Below are 25,353 nucleotides of genomic sequence, written 5' to 3'. Positions count from 1 at the left end.
TGTCTCAGTTATGTAAGCACAAACTGCCAATAGTCCATGACAGATTGGTAAATCTCCCAGTGTGACCAGATACACTGTTCAGATCAACAAAGCTCAACACTTTGGTTTACTGAAATACTGCATCCCTCTTTGGTGTAACTGCTTGTTACACACATCTGAAACTTCACAAGCAGCCCCAACTAGACACAGGGGCCAGTTCTTCATAAGAGGCCACAGCAGCAACATGAGTAACCTCTTCAAACATTTAAAAACAACTCACCCTGGAAGTCACAAGGACAAGAAGAGGCCCATGATGAATTTGTAATACATGCGTTTTTATATGGTGTGTGTCATGTGATTGTCCTTAATCTTTAATGATCTTTTTCTTTCTAAAACTGTTATATTGAATTAAAAAAGTTTGGTATCACCTGTCCCTACTTGAGAACCTGTGGTTTAATATTCAACAATACACTCTATTATGTGAGATTATCATGTCTGTTCATATAAATTTGAATCTCAACAGTAACTACAGCTGTCAGAGGAGCTGGCAAGGAGTGAAAAGTACAATGTTCCCAGCAGAAAAGAGGCGGTGTGTAAGTATAAAGTAGCATAAATTGGGATTACTCTGGTAAAGAACATGTACCTCAAGACTGCAGTTGGGTAAATATACTTAGTTAATTTCCACCACTGAAAGCAACACGATGCATGATTATCTACACACCCGAACAAATAGGCTCAACTTCTGTTACCATGCAAGGCCAGGGGACATATTCCTCTGCAGACCGTCACTTACTGAGGATGATGATAGCTGAAGAAACCCTTCTGAGGACACCAGGTGAAATCTCTGGAGTCAGCATGATTTTCCACAGCCAGCTCAGGACTACACGATACTTTCTTTGTAACTATGCTATACTTTCAGCGAGAAGTAACACAAGTAATGCGGTTAAGTGAGAGCTTAGGTAGGTAAGTTTGCCCTGCATGTCGAGGCCCATGATCCCACATCCAAATACACCCAAAAAAAGTCGGGCTGCCATGTGAGCACGGTGGGGTTCGACACTGAGGCTCCATATGGGATATTTTAGCCACCAATAGGAAAGTCACAAGGATGGGATGGGATGACACCACAGTTAAACACTCGCAGATATTCTCTCTCAATATCTTAGACACACACACGCACACACACACACACACACACACACACACACACACACACACACACACACACACACAGCTTATAAGTAGCGCGTAACCAGAGCTGGTCAGACGCTATTTTGTAAACCAAGAGTAGGCGTGAGTTTGGCTTCAAATACACTGCAGGGTTCCAACAAAATTCATTCACTGTCCATGTATAAAACCCCAAAACTACAAATCTGCCAAATTAACTACATGTGTCTAATCAAGCTGCAAGCTGTACAGAGTGCTATGCTTTTAATTTGGGAGGCATTTAAAGTAATGCTTTGCAATTAATATGAAATGAACAAAAAAAAAAAAAAAGTATCTTTAATAAGGACAAATTCCCGTCAGCAGCCAAACAGCTCCTGATACTGTTGTTACAGTGCAGTTCAGTGTGCAGAGTGTAGCTGCAGTACATGCTATTAACCAGCAGAGGGTAGTGCAGCTTAGTTAAGCAGCTGCACTTCATAATGTCTGGCTACTGCAGTGTTTTGAATGTGGTCACATAATCAACAATTAAGATTATTATGCCATTTAAATGAATAGCTTTAATACTGTCTTCTCAACAGGCCGTCTGTACACAGTCCTGTTAAACAGGACAGAGTCTGATGAGACAGCGTCCATTAAAGAACGTCTACGTAGTCAAAACAAACATCCAAAACTATGTGGATTATTCGATTGTGGTTACCTGACATTCTTCTGAGAGCAAAAATAGATTTAAACTGCTCGCAGATGAGTGTTTAAGTCCGCCAGACGTAATTTGAACCAAAAGGTTCCATTAGCAGGTTTCCAACACCATCTTAAGATTCAAAAGACTTCAATCATTTATTCCTCCTCTGAGACGAGCCTCTTCATTTGAAAACATCTAAGAAAAAACTCACTGTCAGACAGGAAGTCCAATACATAATGTGCACCTCAGTACTCCATGAAAGCATCCATAAATAAAAGGTAAATTTATAATGGGATGGATTAAAGGGTCATTCTGTAGCTTCCTATCAGTGTTCCTTATGTAGTCAAACCACTGTGCTATGCAATGCCACATGTTTTAGTGTCTAAATGCTATTTTCTCAAGCCTGAGCGGCGTGTGTGTAGGTTGAGGGAGGTGAGAGGAGGGCATCAGCGCTGTAACCTACAGCACTGCTTTTTGCTAACAGCTGAGTGGGTATTTCCATTTTAAAAACCCAGAAAACGAACGCAGACAGTCGGCCTTTAAATAGTGTTCAAAACGGTGCATTTAATTATCAGAGAGATTCACTTATCCCTCAAGTTAGGACTCCTTACCTCCACTGTCAGGTGAGCTGAGGACGTTGAGGGCGAACAGCATGGCGTTGGAGAAGGTGGTGGCCTCCTCCTTACTGGCAAAGTTCAGCCCATAGACCTGGCGGGCGTCACGCCATTGATGGAAGGTTGGGGTGGCCTGATTGTATTTCAGGCCCTTCACTATGGAGTAGTTGATCACCACCTTTGATAAGGGAACGAAAAACAGGCTGTGAGTAAACGCTGGCCAGACATGTTGGTGAAGTATTGACAGCTGCTGATGAAGTATTTCATTCAGTCTACTTCAGCAGGTGGTGCTGAGGGAGTGGACGGAGATTCTTACTCTTCTCCCACACAGTTTACCAGCTGTTTGGAGATTAAATACCAGTGTCTGTCTACAACACTTCACACTATGATATTCTAACCTCTAAGGTAGAAAACCAGACACCAAATGTATCTAAAATGTGTCCTCAAATTCCACACTATACACAATACTTGAATACTAGTTAATACTGTTCAGATATTATTTTGGGTTAATTCATTGTCACTTTTTTTTTAAGGTATTTTTTGGGGCATTTTTAGCCTTTATTTGATAGGACAGAGAAGCCGCTGCGGCTACAGCCTTGTACATGGGGCGCCTGCTCTACCACTAAGCCACCGACGCCCCGACTTTTTTTCAGCAGTTTTAAACACTAAAAATCAGCATCAGGTTTATTCTGTGTTTATTTTGAGATGATCATGTCACATATTCAACAATATTACATTCAATCCATCTTAAAAGTAGAAGGAACACAAATTTTTGCACTGACAAATTCCTAAAAGGCATTAATTGTAAATCAAGCTAAAAAAAAAAAATATTGCATTTTAAAAAGGGCAAAACCAGTGGTGAGCAGAGCAGAACAGAAACGGCAGTAAAACTATTGTTACTTAGTTATTATACTGACTCAAGTAGAAATAATAGGACTCATAAAAATAACTGTTTGAGTAAGAGTAAAAAAGTATCTTGTCAAACACTTCTTGAGTAACTTCATTAGATGTAATCTATTACATCAAATGTATTATGTTCAAACAGGTCCTCTGTGATAAAAAGTCAGTGTTTTGGGCTGACAAAGCAGAGAGGGCATAACATGACTGTTGCTCAGGTCATTTGAAAGGCAAACAAGGTCTGGACGTTAGGTTAGAGATGTGCATGTGTCTCTTCTGAAGGGAGACGAAGGCGTTTGATCTTCTACCCTGATCCTGAGCTGTAGCCAATTGAAGTGAGGTAGTGGAGGAAGTAGGGCCACACCTTCATTCAGTCTACAGTGTTATGATTGACTAGTAGCTAGCAGCAACCTACAGGGCTGAAAAATGAAGCCAGTGCCAAAGTGCCAAAGCTGCAGTTCTTTGAGCGGCCACTTGAGGCTGGCTCCGGAAGTGAGTCAATCCTCACAGACATCCATACTAAAATGCCCAACCTTACAGCAGAAATAAACATGTTTACAGTCTGGTGCCAAAAAGGCTTTGGTCTCTATAGCTAATTTCAACATTTATAATAACTGAACAGGAAGTGAATTTTTATTAACTAAACCGTTTAAGGGCAGGGTGCTTTGAGTGACAGGCTGTCTGTGGATAGTGTCCTCGGCCTCTCAGTCAGATCCACCCCTCGCTCCTCACAGCATCAGCCTCTCACCTAAATATAAAAACTTCAGACTCCAAACAACCAAGATAGCGATGGCCAAATTAGAAGTTTCTTGCTTAGGGACAATCTAAGTTGTGTGTGAGCTGAGCATAAACATTATTTATAGGTAAGTGGATCTATAAACGAAGCTAGACGTGTGTAGCCCAATATTACGGAGCAGAAGTACATATATTTTATTGCAAATATAGGAAAGTATTCTTCAAAACAACTCTTCTTTGAAGTAAAAAACAAACAAACAAAAAAAAAAACGTATATAACAGCATAAATGTAACGCTAATATTTTCTAAAATGGAAAACGTGTGACAACATCCACTGTTTTTTTCTGTTGCTAATGACACATTGATTTTTTTTTTTTGGCCTTTCTTTGATAGGACAGTTCAAGTGTTAACGGGGGAAAGGAGAGGAGATGACATGCAGCAAAGGACAGTTGGCTAGGATTGACCCTGCAGCCGCTGTAGCAAGGGCTTAGCCCGTGTACATAGATCGTCTGCTCTACCTGCAGAGCTACTGAGGGTCCTGCACCCTGATTGACTGATGTAGTATAGAGTTATCATCATTACTTAATTACCAACTGAGAAACTGAGGTACTTCTGAAAGCTCTGACATATCCAACTTGGCACTTACTGACATGAAAGTGCTTGAAAACAACACATACAGAAACATCACATCAGCTAGAGAATGGAGCTCTGAAGCCAAAGCATCAGAAATGTCCTCTCATCACCGAGAGTGTGATGCTGATTATTTCCCTGAGCCTCTCACCTGCTGGTCCTGCAGTTTGACGCCCACCACTCTGAAGGTGTTGTTGGCAGTGTTGTGGTAGATGTTGATGCGGCTGAAGCCCTGCTGCCCAGGCTTGATGGGCACCCACTTCTTACTGGCATCGTCGTAGACCATCACTGAGGCCCGTGCCTGACAGATACTCTGTTCACTGAAGGAAGACAGAAAGAAAAGGGAACGTAAGAGGAATCCAGTTAAATATTGTGACAATGTTCTGTTGTTTGTGGAAAGGGGCATACAGTGGTTAACTTAATTTATTATAGAAGCTGAAACATATAGTTTTGATTGATGATTTCTGAGATAATTTAAACACCTTGTCATGTTAACAAAGATAAATCATTTCCATAGCGATCAACAATCTAACAATCTCTGTATCTAAGTCGCTCCATGTGTAACAAGTTGGTGATTTCTGCCAACCAGGTCTTCAAAGAAGGCACATCCCCAGTTTTCCAAACAGTTAAAATATTCCTTTTTGCCACAATCATGCCGCATTGTATTGTCTTCTGTTGCAAGTGGGATAGGGCTAACAGATGTTGTGTTCCACCCAGGATGGTAGTGCGTGGGTCTGGTGTAATATCACAGTTGTGTACTTCTGAAAAGCACTTAAAACATCTGACCAGAGCTTGTTTAGTTTGTGGCAAGACCAAAGAGGTTGCTCTAGGTGGAAAATGGGATTCAGTTCCTAACAGTCAATAGATGGGACAGGATGAGTTTCAGTTGAGAGCCAGCTCCAAACTGTCCAATCCATCAGCATTGTTTGCCTTGGAGCTGATTGACTCTTTTCATTGATGCCTGCACATTTATCTGACAGTTGCAGATCGCAAAACAAACAACGACAACAAACTCGTGCATCTACACTCCTGGAAACTTGCAACCAGAAGGAGTCATGGTGGAGAGGAAGGAACGGTCCAGAGCGTGGCTTCATTTCACCAAGAAAGACGACAACAGTGCTGCTTGTAATGATCTCTAAAATGATCATTTTAAGTAAGTGCTGACACAGCAGCAATCTGCTAGGAAATCTGTCCACACAACATGAGCTTAAACTCCAGGAATGCCATGTGTTTGACACTCTGCACCCAAGTTCCACTGCCTCACAACAGAGCATCAAGTCCAATGCTGATGGTAAATATCCTGTTATAGTAACATGACGCATAACAACAAACACATGAATAAAAAAGTTGCTTTTTTTAAAGGATCAAACACTTTTTATGCTCCTTTTTTGAAATTCTACTTCTACTCTTTACTCAAGTATTTATACTTTGCTACATTTGCTATTTATACCTTTGTTATTAGTCTGCTCTTAATGAGGGGATTGAGCGTGGAAGTGAGAGCACGTGAGGAGCAACTCTACTGCAGATGCAAGGTTGCAACTGCCTGGAAGAAACACATTAAGGAAAGTTGCCTATACTGTAAGGGAAAAGGTAGCTCGCTGGCTAACGTTAATTAAAGCTACATTAATTTTTCATGTTTAACATTAATATTTGATGTTACAGTAAGGAAGGGGGGGGGGGGGGGGGGGAGTGGAAGAGAAGGAGTGGGAGATTGTTCATATCTCAACTGTATAGGCTGTCCGTCTTTGTTTGATATCTACTCTACTTCATTAAAAATCAAAAGTTTTACTCTAGTGTGTTTCTCAATCGATAATTTTTAGTTTAACTTGAGTATAGATTGTCAGTACTCTGCCCACCACTGTCAGCACCATGCTAAGTCACACGCATGACTTATTTCAAATTAATTTCTACACCGTGTTCAGAAACAGTGAGAATAAAATCGTTGCATTGATGCTAAAAAACTCAACACAGAAAACTGATCAAAAATCAGAACTGATAATAGCATTGGTATCATTAAACTCTTCCCTAGAACAGTGGAGAGTATTAGATTATAGAGATGCTTCCCTGCACCGTTAACTCTCATACTGTTACTGCTGAGCAGCACGGTGAAAATGTGCTGGTGGTCACTAAAGTGAAACCAGTGCAACAGAGTTACTGTGTAATTATCTGGTTAGCTGAGGGGGCACTGGGGAGCCACACCTCTCTGCAGTTACCACATTAGGAATAACACACTGCCACTGTAGATATCTGACAGTGTGTGTGCTGAGAAGAGAGTGGGTGCCATTTCTGAAGGCTATAAACAAGACCTCAACGTAAAACCGAACCCTGGAAAATTCCCCTCTCCCTCCTGGCCTTTACTGTGGTGTGGTCGCACCATTACAGCGCATGAAGAAGTGTTTTGAGGGGTGCGCGTGATGTGTCGGTTAATGATACAGTGTGCTAAAAACGCAAGTGTTTGATCAGCAAGTGTATCGCCAGCTGGAGGCTCGTTTGGTGAAAAGCAAATGAAAAGTCGCACATCACAAAGCTACTAGGACGCATAAAATAATCACGTTCACAACCACGCAGCCGAAAGGGAATTCATTCATAAAACGAGACATGTGGCTGATGACTTATGTGGCTTCGACAAATCATAAATCACATCACAAAACGACCACTTTCAAGAGATACAGCTCGCAAAATAAGGATCCATCTGTGTTGTGTGTGTGACTACTGTTATGACCTTAGCACCATATGTGTCTGAAGGTGGAAACACATAACAGCAGGTGGCGAGGGGATGAGGACTGGCGGAGGTGAGGTTAACTCGCAGAACCTGTGAAGTCACTAAACGCTTCTCTAATTTTCACTTTCAGCACCTCAGGGACCGGCTCTCTGGCACTGAGACTCACATTAGCAGTCTGAAGGTGTGAGGGCCAAGAAAAGCAAACTAAAGAGCATTGTTGATGCGCTCGCTGACTGTCAAGGTATGCCAGAGCCTTTAAGGATGCTTCCTGTACAAAATGAATATGTAAAGAAAACTCTTTATACTCACATACCTCTATGTTGAACGAAGAATCCAAAAACAGAGAAAACTTCTTGATGAATTGGAGTAAAAGGGGTCCACGTTTAAAACAGTATGAAAGCATCTGTTTACAAGCTCTCACACAACTTGTACAGTGTAATTCAAGTCTCATTTGTCCAATCATATGCTCAGTACTTCTACAACACATGCATTTTTGCTAAAACCTCAATATTTGAAACATCTTTGCATAAACACGAGCACACTTGCCCTGGCACTCAGATGTGCAAGTGCTTTAAATAGTAAGGTTTTAGTGAAAATGCATGAGTTTGGGAGGCACTGAGCGTACGACTGAATAAATGAGACTTGGACTATACTGCAGGAGTTGTTTTACACTACGAAAATGGATGTTTTGATATAGTTTTAATGTGGTTAAATGTGGGCAAGGGGCCCACTACTGCAATTCATGAAGAATTTTTTTAGTTTTTGGATTCTTCGTTCATTGTGGAGACATGTGAGACAAAGTTTTCTTCACAAATTCAGTAATTTGTTGATTAACTGAAAAAAAAAGGTCATTCAGGGAGTGAAGTGTTCCTTTTATCACCGCAGTGGTTCATATAAGCATGACATGGCCACTACAGCAGCAACAGTAACTAGGATTGGGTGGAAAAAAGAGGCGGACTAACATACAGCAAACAAGCAAACCCTGGTGGATGGAGCATGAAAACCTGTTCAGATATACTACGCATGACAACAACACCCTTTCGAGTTCTGACTGAGCCTAAGCAACAGCCTGCTGTACCTCTGAAAATAGGCTGGAGGTGCGCAAAGCTTTGCAAAAATAGAGCCGGGGTGGCACTTAGCCTGTTTGCTGATGCACAGATTAGGTCAGGACGTCTTCACTGGTAAAAGCTGAAACAATCTGATGTTCGATTGTTCACATCGCATCCAGTGAGGGAGAGGTGTAAGAGTGCAGCTTTATAATTTACGGCAAATTACTTTAATTATCTGCTGATTATTATGCATCCAATGTGAAAGTAGTGGAAACACCCATCACATCTTCCCAGAGCCCAAAATGATGTCTTCAAACTTGATATTTCATTCACCCCTTCAATTAACAATTTGATTGAGTAACAGTTGCAGCTTTAAATTTTCTTTAAGTTTTCTCCTCCTTGACAAAGTTTCAAGATATTCAGTATGGAGTGCACATGATTGTGCCTTGCAGTCACATCTTAAAACCATTAAAACATTAACTTCTGCTAAATAATAACATTTGAGACGTTGGAATGACACACTGGAGATATGCATGACCCCGTTAGAGAGGTGTTCCAGCAGCTCAAAGCTGTTTAAGTTATGAAGGTATGAAAAAAGCCAGAAATGGTGACAAGAGCCAAAAGTGTGATTAATTGTTCTGTTACCTTGACTTTTTAATGCAGAGCCAGAGGTGAATGAGATTATATGGCGTAATATTAAACCTCCAGCAATTTAGCACAATTACATTCACAATAAAAATGGCAGAAATAATATAACGATGAAGCAGATACATGAGGTTGTCTTTCACAGCAGTTAACGAGGACTGGGACTTGTTTCAGGCCCCGAGGACGGCAGTAACATTCAAATGCCAACATGTGACCGCCCCCCTTCCTCCTCTGACAACCTTTCCTTCGAGGTGCCGCTCTGCAGGAGGAACACAGCGTGACACCTGAGAGACCCCCCCCCGGACCGCTTGAACACATGGTTCAGTCCCAGCCGGCTTCCTCTCACTTTTCCTGCCATCGTCTGCTCTCCGGTTCCCCTGGGGTCGTCTGAACGGCCTCAAATAACTCAGCAGCGATGACATAGTGATGAGATTCTACTGGCTTCACTTAAACCCTGCATACCTGAGAGTTACTCTTGCAAAAATAATAAAGTGCAATTTGGATGAATTCCCCTAAAATTCACATGGAAGGAATTCAAAATGAAACACAGTAACAGTGTGAGGGCTGGATATCAAACTACGTCCATCTCCATTTTTCTTTTCTTTTTTAAACTAATTTACACAATGCAAAATTCCATAGGCTTGTGCTAATAACGTTAGCATGTTGTATTTGTTTGGAAAACGTGTTTAGTATAAGACAGTTGTTTTGTCAGTGAACCTTGTGAGTTGTAATGGAGCTGAATTTTGTAACCTTACCTTTGTTAAATGTTGCTGTTGTCCCTGGCTTCATATGAGTAGAGGAAAAGTTCGCTAGCTACTATGCTAATTTATACAATGTAAAATGCCATAGACTTGTGCTAATGACATTAGCATGTTGTATTAGTGGGGAAAATGTGTCCAGATAAAGACAAATGTTTGTCTGTGAATGCTGCGAGTTATAGTGAAGCTGATTTTTGTACTTGTGTTTGAAATTTTCGCTATTAAGCCATGTTTAATGTGTGTTTTGAATCAACTAAACTTGACAGCACTTCACAGAAAGCCACCATTGTTTTGGAGGTGTAACGGCGGAGAGACACAGACACACCACCGCACAAGTGTAAATTCTTACCACGGCGTAGGCCATATGCGTAGGCTATGGCGTATGGTCTGCCACAAAAATATAAATTCCTCTTAATTCTCCCTTTATCCTTTTTACGGAAAAGCTGGCAATGGATTTTCTTTTTAACATGGTTAAGAGAGGGATTCTATACTTCATAAAAAGTCTTTATGGAGTCCCTTAATAAGTATTTTATTTTCTCTAATTAAAAAAGTTTGGTGGGCGTGTGTCTTTCCATTTAAGTTAAATTAGGCATCTGGCAAGCAAGGCAGCATAAGAGATTTTTCTCTGATCTAAAACTCTTTTTCATCATAAGTATCTCAGAGTAAATCACCTGTCTGACACTTGACATAAAGATGTTTATTTCCACGCAACAGTATCAGAAGGTCTGAGAATAAACTGCACGGCAACATCATGTCTTCCCTCGGGGAAAAGCCTTTAAAGCTCACTTGACAGATGGATTTCAGCAACAACTCCCACGATTACAACCACCCTCCCTGTGTCAAATATCCATCATTCCCCACTGCACAACTGCTGCCGAGTTAACCAGCAGCAATATCATATCAGAGACATCACAACACAATTTATTCGTGACAATGATTCCAGTGCAGAGACATTTTGTGAATGGTTAAACACAGTAAGACACAAAAAGTAAGTCTGGATGTAGATGCTGACGGCTGGAAAATGGTTACACAACAGATATCCTCCACCAAGGGACAAACAGGAACTTGAAAATCAAACAGGAAACACATTTGTCTTTTACACAAGCAGATGTGAAAGCAAAGTTCCTCAAATACATTCAGATACAGCACAGAATCTGATCTGACGAGTCACTCCAGATACAATCCTGTTGGACAGACACAGACGCAAAGATTCATCCTTAACCTCCTGCAAATGTCATCTTACTCCTTATATATCAGGAATAACAAAAACAAATCATCATTTCATCACTGATAACTGCAGGATATAGAGATCTGAAAAGTTCACTGCCTCGACATTTGAGCAGAACCTCCCATTCTGCATGTAAAACCATAAGGGATAACTACAGACGTCATGTTTCCTACATCTCTAAATAAGTTTAACAGACTCTCTAATCACATAACTGACACTTCTCTCCACTTCAGAGACCCGACAGACCACCAGAGGCTCCCTGCAAGAAGGCGGGGAGGGGAGGAGGGAGGTGGCTGTGCCTCTGTGATGGATCTTCTTACAAAAACAGGCCCTATTTCTGGAGCAGTTTGGGCCAGAGGGATGGAGCGCCTCCAGCTTGAAGCTGACGGTTTCAGTTCTCTTGGAGCAGTCAGAAATAAAGCGGCCGTCTCGTCTATTCCTCCTCCACATACAGTACATTGCTCAATCGACACATCATGGGATGGAGAACCAAAAAAAAGAAGACGATTTCTTGTTTCTTTGGTTGCAGTAAACGCTAAGCCAGATCTTCACAGAGCAGCTCAGCTAATTTCTCCCACTTCTGACAGCGTGCTAAATGCTTCTGTGTGTGATCTGATTACTGAGGGTAGCGTACTCTCTCTGGGTCACATGACAAAGAGGAGACAAGGCACAATGAGGCACATGATAGCTGCTCAACATCACAGCTGCTACTACCAACCAAAAAAAAGAAAGAGACCCACTTTGCTCAAATGCTCCATACTGGACAAATTTTTAGGTGTATAAGCAGAGTAGAGAGATGATAGAGAAAACAGAGTGAGTATGTGTTTATGATGAAGGGACAGCAGGCGATACGGCTTCATCTGAAAAAGGTCAGCTGTTGCTGAAAATCACAATCAGTGACATTAAAATAATGTGATGAATCAAACTGATGTTCAGAGCAGGAAAACAGGAAAAACTGAAGGTCAGACTAAAGAAAACATTATTTTAGAATATATTAATCACAAAGAAGAGACATTTTTAAGTGATAAGCTTCATAAGCCCAAATTATTGTTGCTAATTGGACTTCTGTTGATGATATATTGACTGTGTATGATTCATCCTTGTTCGTTATACACAGTATGGAAAAGTATGGAATTTGATTTTAGTAATTTCCAGGTCTGAATAAGTATAGAAAAAAAGTAAAAGAGAATATGGAAAAATATTTGTGTCCAGACTACTATCCCAAATCTGTTTTCTAAAATATGAAATGCAGAATTTCTAAAACATAATTTGATCACACCAGCAAAGTGTTTTTCATGGCTTTTGGAGCAGGCAGCCAAAACGTCTACCACAGACTGACAGAGTGCTGGCCAGAGTGAACTTGACATCACCGAAAGCAAGGCAAGAATGATGGCGACTGAACGCACACTCCTGTGCAGAGCTGTTCCTACACCTGTACATCACAGCCGGCACAACAGCTCTGCCTCCCACTGACCTCACAGTTACAGTTAACTTAGTCTCTATATACAGAATGTAGAGTCTGTAGGCAAACCCCAGAGATCTTGCCTCTGGAAGAAGTGCGGAAGAGCCCTGGTTTCCGGTTGTAGGCTGTTTGTAGGCGGAGGCGGAACATAATTGATGTCACTGCAAACTCTGAATCCATCACAATGGTTCAGCATATTTACTTATATATAAATGGAAGTTGGAAACGGAAATTCGCCTCCTCTGCCCAAATCAAACCGGAATGCCAAAAAATTGGGGGTCTGCCCCCAGAGGCTGTATCGCCGTCTGCCGGAAGTCAGACACCAAATACAGCCGATGGGTTCCGAGAATGCAGTTAACTAAACCAAATAAAGACACCCATGACTAAATTAGGTGTAAAAGAAAAGCACAGTAGTTTTTTAAATGTATATATACATAGCACTGCAAATAACCAAATATTAAGCTTGTGTTACCCTCTAAATTATGCAGTGATTTTCAACTCATCTTCAGCTCTTACTTACAAAGGAGTCAAACAATACAGGGTGGGGAACAACAGCAGAATATTATTTATCCAAATATGTTAAGATAAAATAATACGAGTATAGGCAGCACTGTTTAGTTTACTTCCTCTCTGGGCAGAGGTGTTTGACAGTGGGACGTCGTCCAACTTGCGTGCGTAGGTGTGTGGACTGAATGGTGTTGACTGATTTGTATGAGCTACAGTGTTCTGGCAATTATTTGGCAACATACATGATAACAGTTGGATTTTAAAACCAGTCATTGACATAATAAATAAACATATAGCTATTTGTTCTGAGGTGTCAAATATGATCTAGAAAATCTACGGATAAGTCTTTAAGTTGAGTCTTAAAAAGTATGGAATCTTAAAACAGGAAAATATGTAGGAACCCTTGGTTTAATAGTGATTTAAGCCTGCAGTAGAAACTTTTCACAGCAGACACATTTATTAAAATCAGCAATGGCTCCATTCCATTAAGTGTCCCAGTAAGACATGTCAGTGAGTGAGTAGGCACAATAACAGAACACTAAAACTGGCTTACCTAAATGGAAAGTAGCCTTCAAATAAAATTACTACCGTAAAATGTCAATTAAAAGCCTTGTCCCAAATACACGCCCAGCCCCTTTTACTAGCCTGGTGTGGCTACACATTTTGACAAGTAAAAGCCTGTCTCAATTAGATGTTGGGTCTGGTTGCCAAGCAGTTCATTTAGAAGTTTTTTGGATGTATAAAACCAGGTTGTTGGCTACCCACTAAAGTAACTGTCAGTTAAGTGTTCAGATAGCACATACAAATATAAATGCTTAAACTTCTGTCACTATGGAGATGCTACACACAACATAAGCTCGGTTAGATTCTCCACAGTTCAATTGTTAGGTTCATTTTACTCGAATAGAAGTAACGTTTCGAGTAAAGGCTCTTGATCAGAGTAGCAGTCTGATGAAGAGCCTGACGCTTGAAATGTTACTTGTATTCAAATAAATTCTACTGAGCATTGGAGCCCTGCAGTGCGCGACTGTTTTAATCTTCTTTTGTATGCACTGTTTTCAGCTCAGCACCTGCCTGTTTTTTGGTTTGGATGTGCGTGTGGATTTCTTTGTATAGGTTCATTTTACTGAAACCACGAGCACCAGAGAATACAGTAATTCATTCAGATTTACCAGCCTGACAGACAAGAGAAACAAAGTGGTCAAGTCAGAATATGTATTGATTCCCAAAATGCCAGGTAAATTATATGATATATCGTATGCCCCTAGTTTGTAAGGGTACACCCATCAAAAGAATCAAAAGGGTTTTTCATAAAAATTAGTTGTGAGTGTTGTATTTCTCATCTTTTGTGACAGTTTTGTGTGTAAGGAATTAAAGGCCTGTCCCAAATATAAGCCGGTTGAGTTCAGTGATTCAGACAAATAATAGAATAATAATAACATTGAAGTTTTATGGTAAGTTATAAACAATAAAACATAAACAAGGAGCTCAAAGATGCAAAAATGCTCCGTCAAGCTGCAGGAAACTGCAGAGTCAGGTTATATTTCTCTGTGGTTCATCACTACATGTGACCCCTTTCACATAAATAGTCGTGAACTTTTGTCAATATAAAAATATTGATTGAAGCCGTTCTGAGCAGTTTCCCTGAGGAGCAAAGAACTCGAATGAACAGCTGACATTTGGGCAGTTTCTCTCTTCAGGCCACTCCAATCCTCTGAAGGTTTCAGCCTGCTGGTATTTTCCCTCCTGTGTATTCTATAGACTACATCTTTAAAAATGCATAAGCACTTCCCCACTACCAGCTCATGAATAAAGAAAGAAATACTGAGCGTTTCTCACACCACACTGACAGGCAAACGAGAGCACAAATATTTAAAATGTTTCCTTTGCTATTAGCTGGCAATATATTTGTATTGGTGCAGAGGAAACACATGTATTCTGGTTCTTAAACAGTATCAGCTTGACTTGATTCAGCCAACAGTCACTGCCTGAGCATTTCACCTTGTTTTTGCTGGACTAAGCAGATTTCTCAGCAGAGACTGAATAATATTCACCTCAAAAAGCAGCCTGAGAGGGTTGAGGAGGGAAAAAAAAGATGAGGAGTAGAGAGAGAGAGAGAGAAGGAGATGAATAGACAGCAGAGAGGAAACAAGAGCAGAGAGGATATGAAGGCTTCTGCCACACTGAGCACTTCCTCATGTCAAATAAGCCTCATAAGGCGAGCGGTGAAAAGGAGGCCACATTCCCAGGCTTTTGAATTAAGCAAAGCACTTCCCTGCACACATGGTTAGACATATGTGCCCCCCCCTCCCTCCTACACACAAATCCTATACATGAACACACACACACGCGCACACACACACACACACACACAGTGTCACGGCTGTGTGTTTCAGTCCATTAGCAGACATCTCAGCGCAGGAAGAACTGATGCCTGAACCTGATGAAAAACGACTGTATACATGTTGGGTTTGCGTATTTAGGAACAGCAGTTGTGTGTTCCTGTAAGATTCGTCAGCATCCTGATTAGATCACTGGTTGTATTCAGGCTGGGAAAGTGTTTCCTTGGCATATGGAGGGAGTGGGTTGGGGTGATGGGGTGTGTGTGTTGCGTTCTCTCTGGGTAGCACCCGAGGGCAGAGCTTCTGTTATCATGGCAATTAGCTTTTGTTGCCGGGGTAATTGTTTCATCCTGCTGGTTCACAGTGGAAGGCACCCGAACAGACCCGAACAAATGATGAGTCATTCAACACGGCCCCGCGCGGCCCGCTCATGACAGCAGTTTAGAATTGCTGGGCCTTTGTTTCCGTGACGAGGACTAAATGTTAAAACACTACCAAAGGATGCCAAAGCTGCAGAGCAGAGCCCCATCAGCACAGGGTTGTTGAGCCACTGATACACAAGTGGTGCAGTATGTTTAATGACAAAACTAGTGATGAGTATGAGTCGTTTAAGGGTAACAACCTGGACCCTATTTTGTCATGTTTTTATGTTTAAGTGACTAATGGGATCAACAATTGGTGAAACTGCTCCAGCCACAAAACAGGCTGCAATGTAACAACTCTGGCCACAATCTGACAGGCTCAGATTGTTATTATAAGTGTCTGACAACATTATGGAAAGTATCTCTACAGAGACAGACCTTTTTGTTAAAGGTTAAGATCCTCTTTGTTCTATCAGAAACAGCCTATAAATCGCCATCGCCAAACCCACCAGATTCCATTCAAATAAACAGTAATTTTAGCGTGTACAGAGCCAGCATATTTTCACATCTAACTCGGTGAATTTAGGGTTTATTTCAACCAAACAAGAGTTGATGAATGTTGGAACAGCAGAAAGACAGACAAATTGGGTTTTGTGAGTTTTATTGTGTTTCTGTTGACTCTGAATAAAGTGTGCTTTACAAGGATAAAATTACTGTTTATTCAAATGGAGTCTGGTGGGTTTGGCGATAGCAGTTTCGAGACTGTTTCTGGTTAAACAAAAAGGATCTTACTCTTTAATATATAGGTCTATCTCTGTAGGAATCCTTTCCACAATGTTGTCAGACACTATAATGATAATTTGGGCCTGTCAGTGAGAAAAAAACAAAACAAAACAAAACAAAAAAACACTTTTAGTGGACGCACAGTGATGTTGCAAACATGCCCCCATGGAAACATTACAACCTATTTCACCGTTGCCATCTGAAGTAGTCTCTTTTCATACTAAACTGGTTTTAAAAAATTCATATCCCATTAGTTACTTAGACACAAAAACATGTAAAATGGGGTCAAAGTTGAAAATACCAAACTTACCCTTTAAATTTTCCCTCAACTGTGCAGTTAGCCTAGCTTAGCTCCTGTACGGTCATGTTCAAGCTATACCCAAAGGTTAATTACTTTTCCAAAGATAAAAAGCTGATGTAAAAAACTGCACACTGTCACTTGTATGTTCTTCTAAACAGTATTCATGGGGGCATTTCAGAATTGCTGGGCCTTTGTTTCCGTGACGAGGACTAAATGTTAAAACACTACCAAAGGATACCAAAGCTGCAGAGCAGAGCCCCATCAGCACAGGGTTGCAGAGCCACTGATACACAAGTGGTGCTGTATGTTTAACGACAAAGACAGTGATGAGTATGAGTCGTTTAAGGGTAAACTTTTTATGACAGTGGAGAGATGGCAGGAAATGAGGGGAAACAAAGATGGAGAGCCACATGCAACAGAAACACCTGACTGGACTCAAACTGGGAACATCAGTCATGCAACTTAAACCATTTCTGTATCCCTAGTTGATCATTTTCTCTATTATTAAAGACATAACCTCTCAAATCCACTTCCTGCTTGTAGCCACAGCAGCAGAAAAGTTTCACAAGAGGATTTTTGTATTTGTACTTGCGATAGCTATTTTCCAAGAAAGAATGCTTTGATGAGTGCACAGTATGAAACCCACAGAGCTGGAGAAAGCTGCATTTTCCTAACACAGCTGCTACTTTATTATAATAACAGAATAAAATAGTAGACACACAGCTAAACTAGGACAGTTTAGCTGTTTAATTTACAAACTGCATGCGAAAACAGAAAAAAAGTCTTTCCTGAGTTCCTCGATTCGCGCTGAATCAGAGTAGGAAAACATAAAAATCCTCCCAGAACCAAACCTTTCCGCTTCAAATAATATGCATATAAAGGCATCACCTGCATATGAATCTTGTTAATTATAAGGGGCACCATGCCTCTGTCACTCATGCTTCAACTCAGCTGGCTAATAAGGGCAACACTGTTGCCTAAAATAATGAGAGGAGACCTGATCGTTTGACTGACACCAACAGGAAATCCAGGTTAATTTTCCAACCGTCAAATCAGAGGTACGGACGAAGCCAAAAATTAATCCTGATTATTTGCTGCATCTTAGAGGTGCAGCCGTCGATCTGCACAGCTGGTGACACCTTCACAGACCCAATTAATCAATTCATTTCATGCTAATTAACTCACTTAAAAAAATCATAACCTCCTGCACAATGAGAGCCGGCTGAGAGAGACGGAGGCATCCAGAGAGGCTTCCTGTGCAGCAGGAGTGATAATTACACAGTTTTATGCATCCCTGGTCGGTACTGTAGATAATAGAGACATGCAGTCAGTGTCAGGGAGGGTTTACAGCTCAATCTGAGGTTTGGTAAACAAACGATGGCAGCAGAGCAATATGCTGCCATATCTGAGTTATGGCTGTCTGGGGTGAAGAGAGAGAGAGGGACCCTCTAATCTGTTTAAGAAGCACGTTCTAAGGGAGATGTAAACAGGCCCAATAATCTTACAAACTCTGTGAAATGTAAAGCACAAACACACGTTCAAGTTTTACTTCAGCTCAGAGGCTCATCTTGCTGAGACTGAGGCCTCTGTGATGTCCTGCCACTCCTTTTTCAAACAGGAACACAGGGACATAATTATACACCCACACACAGTATATTATAGTACCCATACTGTACGAACACCCAAAATAACAGTCACTGGTATTTTTAGTGCAGGGCCATCTTAGGGCAACAGAAACAGACAGCCACACACATTCACACACACAAACATGTTTACTTTGGTCACTCTGGGGAAATTACATAGATTTACACACAATCTAGGGTTAAATGATGTCCACAGTGAAACACTGTGATGCAGGATGACATCATTTTTTAGGGGTTTGTGGTGGGGTTTTTAATCAACTACCAAACCTGACTTGCAAACCGCCAGCTTTATGCATTACTGTAGCACAATTTTGAGGACTGAGACAAGGACGGAGCACCACAACATGTGTGTGTTTGAGAGAGACGGACAGAGAAAGGGGAGAAGGTGGACTATTGCACGTAAAGTTTTTGTAAGTTAATCATAACCTACTTGGGCTTACTTGACATTTAAATAATAGTAAATAATGTCAGTCAACCAAGCACATGTGAGGAGATATAGTAATGTAGTCATGTAATGTAATACAGATACGGTAATGGTGGCAAATCTTCACAATGGTGGACACAAACTTAGGTTTCACTTTGCCCATCTGGCAGCCTACAGTTCATCTGGTAGATAAATCAGAATTGTTACCTTTTATGCACGCAATGAACGCCATTAGTGTCACTGCAAACCTGCACCCTTGACATAGGAGGATGAAGTCGCGATGGTGGGCTCAGTGATTGTTGACTGACTGCCACTAGCAATGGCACTGGCATCATCCTTCTGCCCAGCTCTAATACATTCATTTCCTGGGGACTTACTCTCACCTTAACCCTAAGCTTAACCACCTTCTCCCAGTCAGGGACACTGCTTTTGTCCACAGCTGGGCAAGCCGTCCTCAATTAATTGGTCTTAACCCTGAAATGTCTTCCTGAAGGTAGCCTTCACCTCTCTGTTTCTCTATACCTGTACACCTCATTGACTTAATACACTCCCTAACCCCTAACCCTAACTACTGAATACCAAACCCTAACAGTCCAAACATTCATGGGTACATTTGAAAACATGGATTCGTCTATGCTTTTTGGCCTTCCATCTACATGCAAACTGTTAGGTCCCTGAACATGAACCTTTTGTAAAACTCAATATCCAGGGTGAAGATTTTCAGAAACTCTGTTTTAAGAGTTGACGTGTGGACCCCGAAAACAGAGTTTTTGGCTTGTGACGGCAAGGTGTGAGCTGTTATCTTCTTTGTGTGGCTTCACAAATGAGGCAACATTTCGTGCAATGGTGGACCAAGCAAAAATAGCGCTGGCTCTAACCTTGCTAACAGGACTTTGTACATGTTAACACATAAATGTATGGTGACTCTTCCACTCTACAATACGCTACAGAGGTCACTGCCCCCGATAGCCTTCCAGTAATAGCTTTTTAATAGGCTTCTGATTTTCCATCATCCTCTTCTTTGTGTGGCTTTGGGGTTACAGTTATATTGCCGCCTGTTGGTTTGGCATGCTCTTGACAGCAATTCATTTGTGTTTTGCATTTGGACTGAGATTTACTTATAACAGTGCTTGTGTGGTAAGGAGGGAAAAACCCAGTTTTAAAAATAGCTATATATGTTCACTTAAACCTTACTATTTAAAAAGAGAATCTATATATTCTATATTTAAAAATGCATTGGGAAGCATTTGGGAAGTACTGAGCATACAAAATGAGACTTTGATCATACTGCACCGGTTGTATGAGTTTGTTAACTGATGTTTAATAGAGTTTTGCTGTTGTTAAACATGCCTCTCAATCATCATTCATCATGAAAGCTTTTTTGACAAATTCAAGGTAACACGACATGATTACTGATTTACAAACGGTCATTTTGTGGATGAAGTATTCTTTTAATCATAAAACCAAGTCTTAACCTTTAGCAGTCCACTGTCGAACCTAAATGTCCTCACAATGCACAGATGTCTTCACAACAAAGTCTATATTGGTACTCACAAAGATAGCATTACAAGCCCCCCACCCGTGCCCCTCCTACACACACACACACACACACACACACACACACACACACACACACACACACACACACATGCAGATTGATTACTGTGTATGGATTTCATTAGTTGTATGTTATTATTCTGTCACCATGAGGATTATAGTCTCCACTGGGCATTTGGGGCAGAGCCATGGCCTGCGTGTAGCATAGGTGGGGGTGTATACACTTACAGTATGGATGCATGTGTGTGTGTGTGTGTGTGTGTGTGTGTGTGTGTGTGCATTTGGATGGGTGTTGCTGGGGTCCAGCTGACAGAGGGAAGAGGCCTGTCTGACTGCCTGGATTAGAGACAGAGCCTGGCAGGCAGATCATTACCTCACTGCAGTCTTAAATCTAAATTAACCAGGACTTAACTCTCGTACAAGACCTCTAATCTGCTCCATGGGGAAAGTACTGTTCACAGGCACACAGAGGGAAGGAAGCCTGCAGGGACTAAAAACAGCACAAGCCAACTTTATTGCTGAGAAACAGTGTGAAGCCTGGTCATTTGTTAGTGAGCAAACTAAGCACAGTTAGCTCGTTTGGAAGAATCAGCGAGAAACATGATGGATGCCAGATTTCAGCGATTGCAGTGGTGTTGCTCCATGGGATGTAACACTCCTACTAAACTACTGTAAATGGAAGAGGGTAATTAAAACTAAAGAAGAGTCACATACAGACATATAGGGTTATTATTAATGTCCTGTTACGCCTGCTATCTTGCTATGCATGTCATATTAAATTTATAACAATTACTCAGTTCTGCTGTATTTTGTGTTTGTTTTTGGACCGCAATGCCAGTTGATCGATCCATGTCTTTGGTTCAGACCTTAGACTGATATAAAGATGGATGATGTGTCTACACTTCCTCCCACTGCACAAAAATGAAGCCAGAATATCACAGGTACTGCTGCTGCTATCTTGTGCCAGTGGCATCATTTGAAGCATAGTATTAATCAGGAGCTGGGGCTGCGGTATCAAAGTCCCACCCATACAAACCCCTGACTGAGTCAACCACAGTTGCCAATCATGACATCACCCCCCTTTCTCTAGAATCAATAACAAATTAAAACCAAACTCAGAGAAAAAATGCAGACACACTTGAACATACACCAGTGAGATCAAAACTCCCTAAGATGATAGAAACCATCTTTATGAAAACATCTGCTGACATGGAGGGTGACGAGTTTTATGACCACTGGGGAGCAATCAGGATGTTTTGGCTTCAACTTTGCAGAGCTGTCATATCGTCCATCTCTACAGTCTATGGTCCAGACCGAAAGATCTCAAAAACAACTGGACAGATTGCCATGAAATTTTGTACAGACACTAATGTTCCCATCAAGATCAACTGTAATAACTCTGATGATTCTTTGCCTCTGCTGTACTTTTCTAAGTAGCAGATATTAGCAAGCTAACACCCTAAAAATGGTGAACATGGCAAATATTATACCTGCTCATCATCAGCATGTTGGCATTGAAATTGTGAGAATTCCACCATGTCTTTACGCTAAGCAAAACTAAACTAAGCTAAGCTAAAATAAGGTAAGCTAACTGGCTGCTGGCATCTGCTAAATATAGACTAATATTTCTAGTTGGCCTAAAGACATGAGAATGGTACTGATTGCAATCTAGCTCTTGACAAGAAAGTAAATAAGCACATTTCTTCAAATGGCAAATTGTTACTTTAAAGGTCTGGTGTGCAGGATTTAGTGGCATCTAGCTGCTGAGGTTGCACCCTGCAAACTTTTGCCATGTGCCAAGCGTGTAGGAGAAATATGGTCGATGCAAAAATGCAAATAGTCCTATCTACAGCCAGTGCTTGGTTAGTCCATGCTGGGCAGGCCGCCAGGAAAGCTGCTCACTCTTGCGGCAAATTTTTCCCAGTGGTCACTCGCCGTATTTCAGCTAATAAGTCTGCAGCCAAAAAAGCGTTTTCCCCATAGACCACCACTGTACAAGACACGTCTGACAAACTTGACAGGACACCTCAGACTGCAAACAAGACCAATTATGAATCTTTCTATTCTGAATTTCTGAGATGGTTAATAATGATGGTTTAATATTTGTAAAACTTTCCTCAAGACTAGAAAAGAGATTTGAATATCTGTGATATCATCACAATATAAAGTCTACGAGCTGAGCGGGAACTCGCAGGCAGGGCCAGAGGGAGAAAGACTACTGCACATATTCAGTTTGCTGAATAAGTCGGAAGCTAAAAAACTTTTTGTTGATGCACCAGGTGAGCAACTCTAAAGGAATGAATAGGCGTCATATTGGGGTCTGGTATCTAGCTATTATTCAAATCTATGATTCTGGGCTACTGTAGGACAACATGGTGGACTCTTTGGAGGAGGACCTGCTCTGTATGTAGATAAACAGCTCATTCTATGATAACGGAAACATAACTATTCTTATTTTCAGGTGATTATCCAGTAAAGAAAATTACTGACATATTAACTGACATTAATTTCATTTCTGCCAATATATCCCATGAAATCTACACACTGGAGCTTTAAGTTTAGTTGTTTTTTATAATAAATTTTTAGAGACAGTGCAACAACTACAGTAAAGTTAGAAACACTAAATCAGTAGCTGGATGCAGCATCGACTCAAACTGCAGGTTTTCAGCTGCAAACACCATAAAACTCAGTAACACTCACAGACTGCACCAAAGACACTATGTTTCTATCCTACAGAGCCACATTCTAGATTTTCCACTGTATGTATGGTGCTTTCTATGTTGGGTATTAGTATTAAACATTGAAGCAACGTGCCTTTATAGTATTAATGACTAAGACCACAATGGCGAGGACTGAACGGAGTTCAAACTAAGCTTTAACAGCATTAAAATATCTCCACTAATGCATCACAGTTCCATGCACAACGAGACTATTATATAGCAGCACAGCAGTTCAGATTCTCATAATCTACACGTCATCCAAGCTTCAACATCCCTGATCCATCATGGTGTCCAGATTGTGATAACTGTGCTGCACCATGGTGTGTTTATTTAACCCCTGGCCCACTGATACACAAAGTACTGTGTAATACTGCAGAAATGGCCACAATTAAGCCCCAAATGGGAGAGAGGGGGAGAGGGGGAGAGAGCAGAGTACCGCCGTCTTAATGGCATTAATGCAAACCGCATTAATGTGCTTATGTTCTTAGCTAAATGTCCCAGTTGTGTGCAAAAAGCTCAATCTCATGCCACAATGTATCAGTATGCAGTGCCGCCACAGTTATTTCAGAGGCAGAGAATGCGTGACCTATATTCTGCATTTCCTGGACTGTGTGACTCACATGTACAACAATATATAGATATACATGTTAATGTGATTTCTTTCAACACCAAAAATGGTCAGTAGCAGCCATGTTGAAGGGAAACTTCTGTATTTTTCAACCTGGACCATATTTTCCCATGTTTTTGTGTCTAAGTGACTCATGGAGACAGCCATTACTCAAACTGGTCCAGTACTGAGAGAGAGCACTGCAGCCAGCAGCTGCTAAACAGGCTGCAACGTAACCTTCATGGCAATAGTGCACTATCAATGTATGTCCACTAAAAATGCTTATTTTGCCACTGACAGGCTCATGTTATTGTTTTAACTGCCTGACACCATAATGGAAAGGAGCCTACAGAGAAATAAAACAGTTTTCTTCACCTTTGGCATAATCCAGTCTGTTAGTTATTGTCTTACTGCAAAGACTCACGCACACTCTAAGACTCGATGCATAAATGTTTTTTTTTTTTTTTTATTCAAGTACCACCGTTTCGACTAGACCGTCTTCATCAGGGTATGATACTCTGATGAAGACGGTTTAGTTGAAACGTTGGTACTTGAATAAAAAAAACATTTTTGCATCGAGTCTTAGAGTGTGCGCCTGACATCTTTTTTCAAATTTGTATATTTTCGTCAATGGTCAGCACCTCTCCAACCCTGGTGTGCGCTTCTCCTCTCTCTTCACAAGACACAGTAATAAACACACCAGATCAAGCTAAAGGTAAAGAAAAACATTTTATTCCTTTGTCAGACACTTATAATAAATAAAAAATAAATATGAGCCTGACAGTGCACAGTCACCCAAAATGGTTACAGTGCAGCCTGCTTTTCTGCTGTCGGCTGCAGCACTCTCTCAATACTGGAACCAATTTCATCAAATCTAATATCAAAGTTTCCCTTTAAATTATTACACTGAGTTTCACTTGCTGTAATATTATTACACGTTGTTGTCATTCCTTTTCTCCATATTGTTTTTCTATTACTGCAATTTCTGTCCACTCTAGATGAGGATGAGGGCATATGGGTAACAGCCTGTATTTTTATTTATTTATTTATTTTAATTGTGATCTAGTAAATTTTCAGAAAAAGCAATTGAAAAGAGGTGTGCAGCTAAAATAACAGGACAGCAATGTCTGTTTTTGTCCAGTGAATTTTATACCTGACAAATCAAGACACTTCATCACATTTTTGCAAAAAATAATTCACTATTGCCCAAAACTTATTTGCAGCCAAACATCATTGGATCTCCCTATTTTGTAAATATGACACCTTTTTGCAAGAGAGATCCCTCTACTGCTGCTTTCCCTGAGTTTTTTTGAGTAGTTTTTCCTGATGTTTTGGGACAACACAGGAAAAACAGTCTGAAGGAAAGGCAGGACAGTAAAACAATACATGCATGATGATATGTTGCGATGGTGACACTTTATTGTTTACAAAGAATAAAATACATTAAATTAAAAACACTTCTTTTTTAAAAAAATGTATGTAATTATCTTAGTAATGTTCAGTAATGGTTCAGATTGCCTGTGTTTTCTCCCTGGAAGGCAGCTA

At 40.8% G+C, this 25,353-nt stretch overlaps 1 protein-coding gene across 4 annotated transcripts in view; it reads right to left on the bottom strand.

Annotated features, from left to right (window-relative positions):
* evla (Enah/Vasp-like a) overlaps window positions 1-25,353 on the bottom strand; it is a 62,507-nt gene that overhangs the window by 17,137 nt on the left and 20,017 nt on the right. For 3 of the 4 annotated variants that reach the window (XM_049595740.1, XM_049595739.1, XM_049595742.1), the window contains exons 2-3: window positions 4,850-5,018; window positions 2,434-2,614 (exon numbers count right to left, since the gene is read on the bottom strand). In XM_049595740.1, coding sequence (XP_049451697.1) covers window positions 2,434-2,614; window positions 4,850-5,018 — 350 coding nt within the window. Of the gene's footprint in view, window positions 1-772; window positions 1,013-2,433; window positions 2,615-4,849; window positions 5,019-25,353 lie in introns of those variants that run through there. The other variant, XM_049595741.1, reaches the window with a different exon arrangement.

This window comes from Epinephelus fuscoguttatus, linkage group LG14 (assembly GCF_011397635.1).
Source record: "Epinephelus fuscoguttatus linkage group LG14, E.fuscoguttatus.final_Chr_v1".
Lineage (NCBI taxonomy): Eukaryota > Metazoa > Chordata > Actinopteri > Perciformes > Serranidae > Epinephelus > Epinephelus fuscoguttatus.
This window is presented reverse-complemented; position numbering and strand designations above follow the sequence as displayed.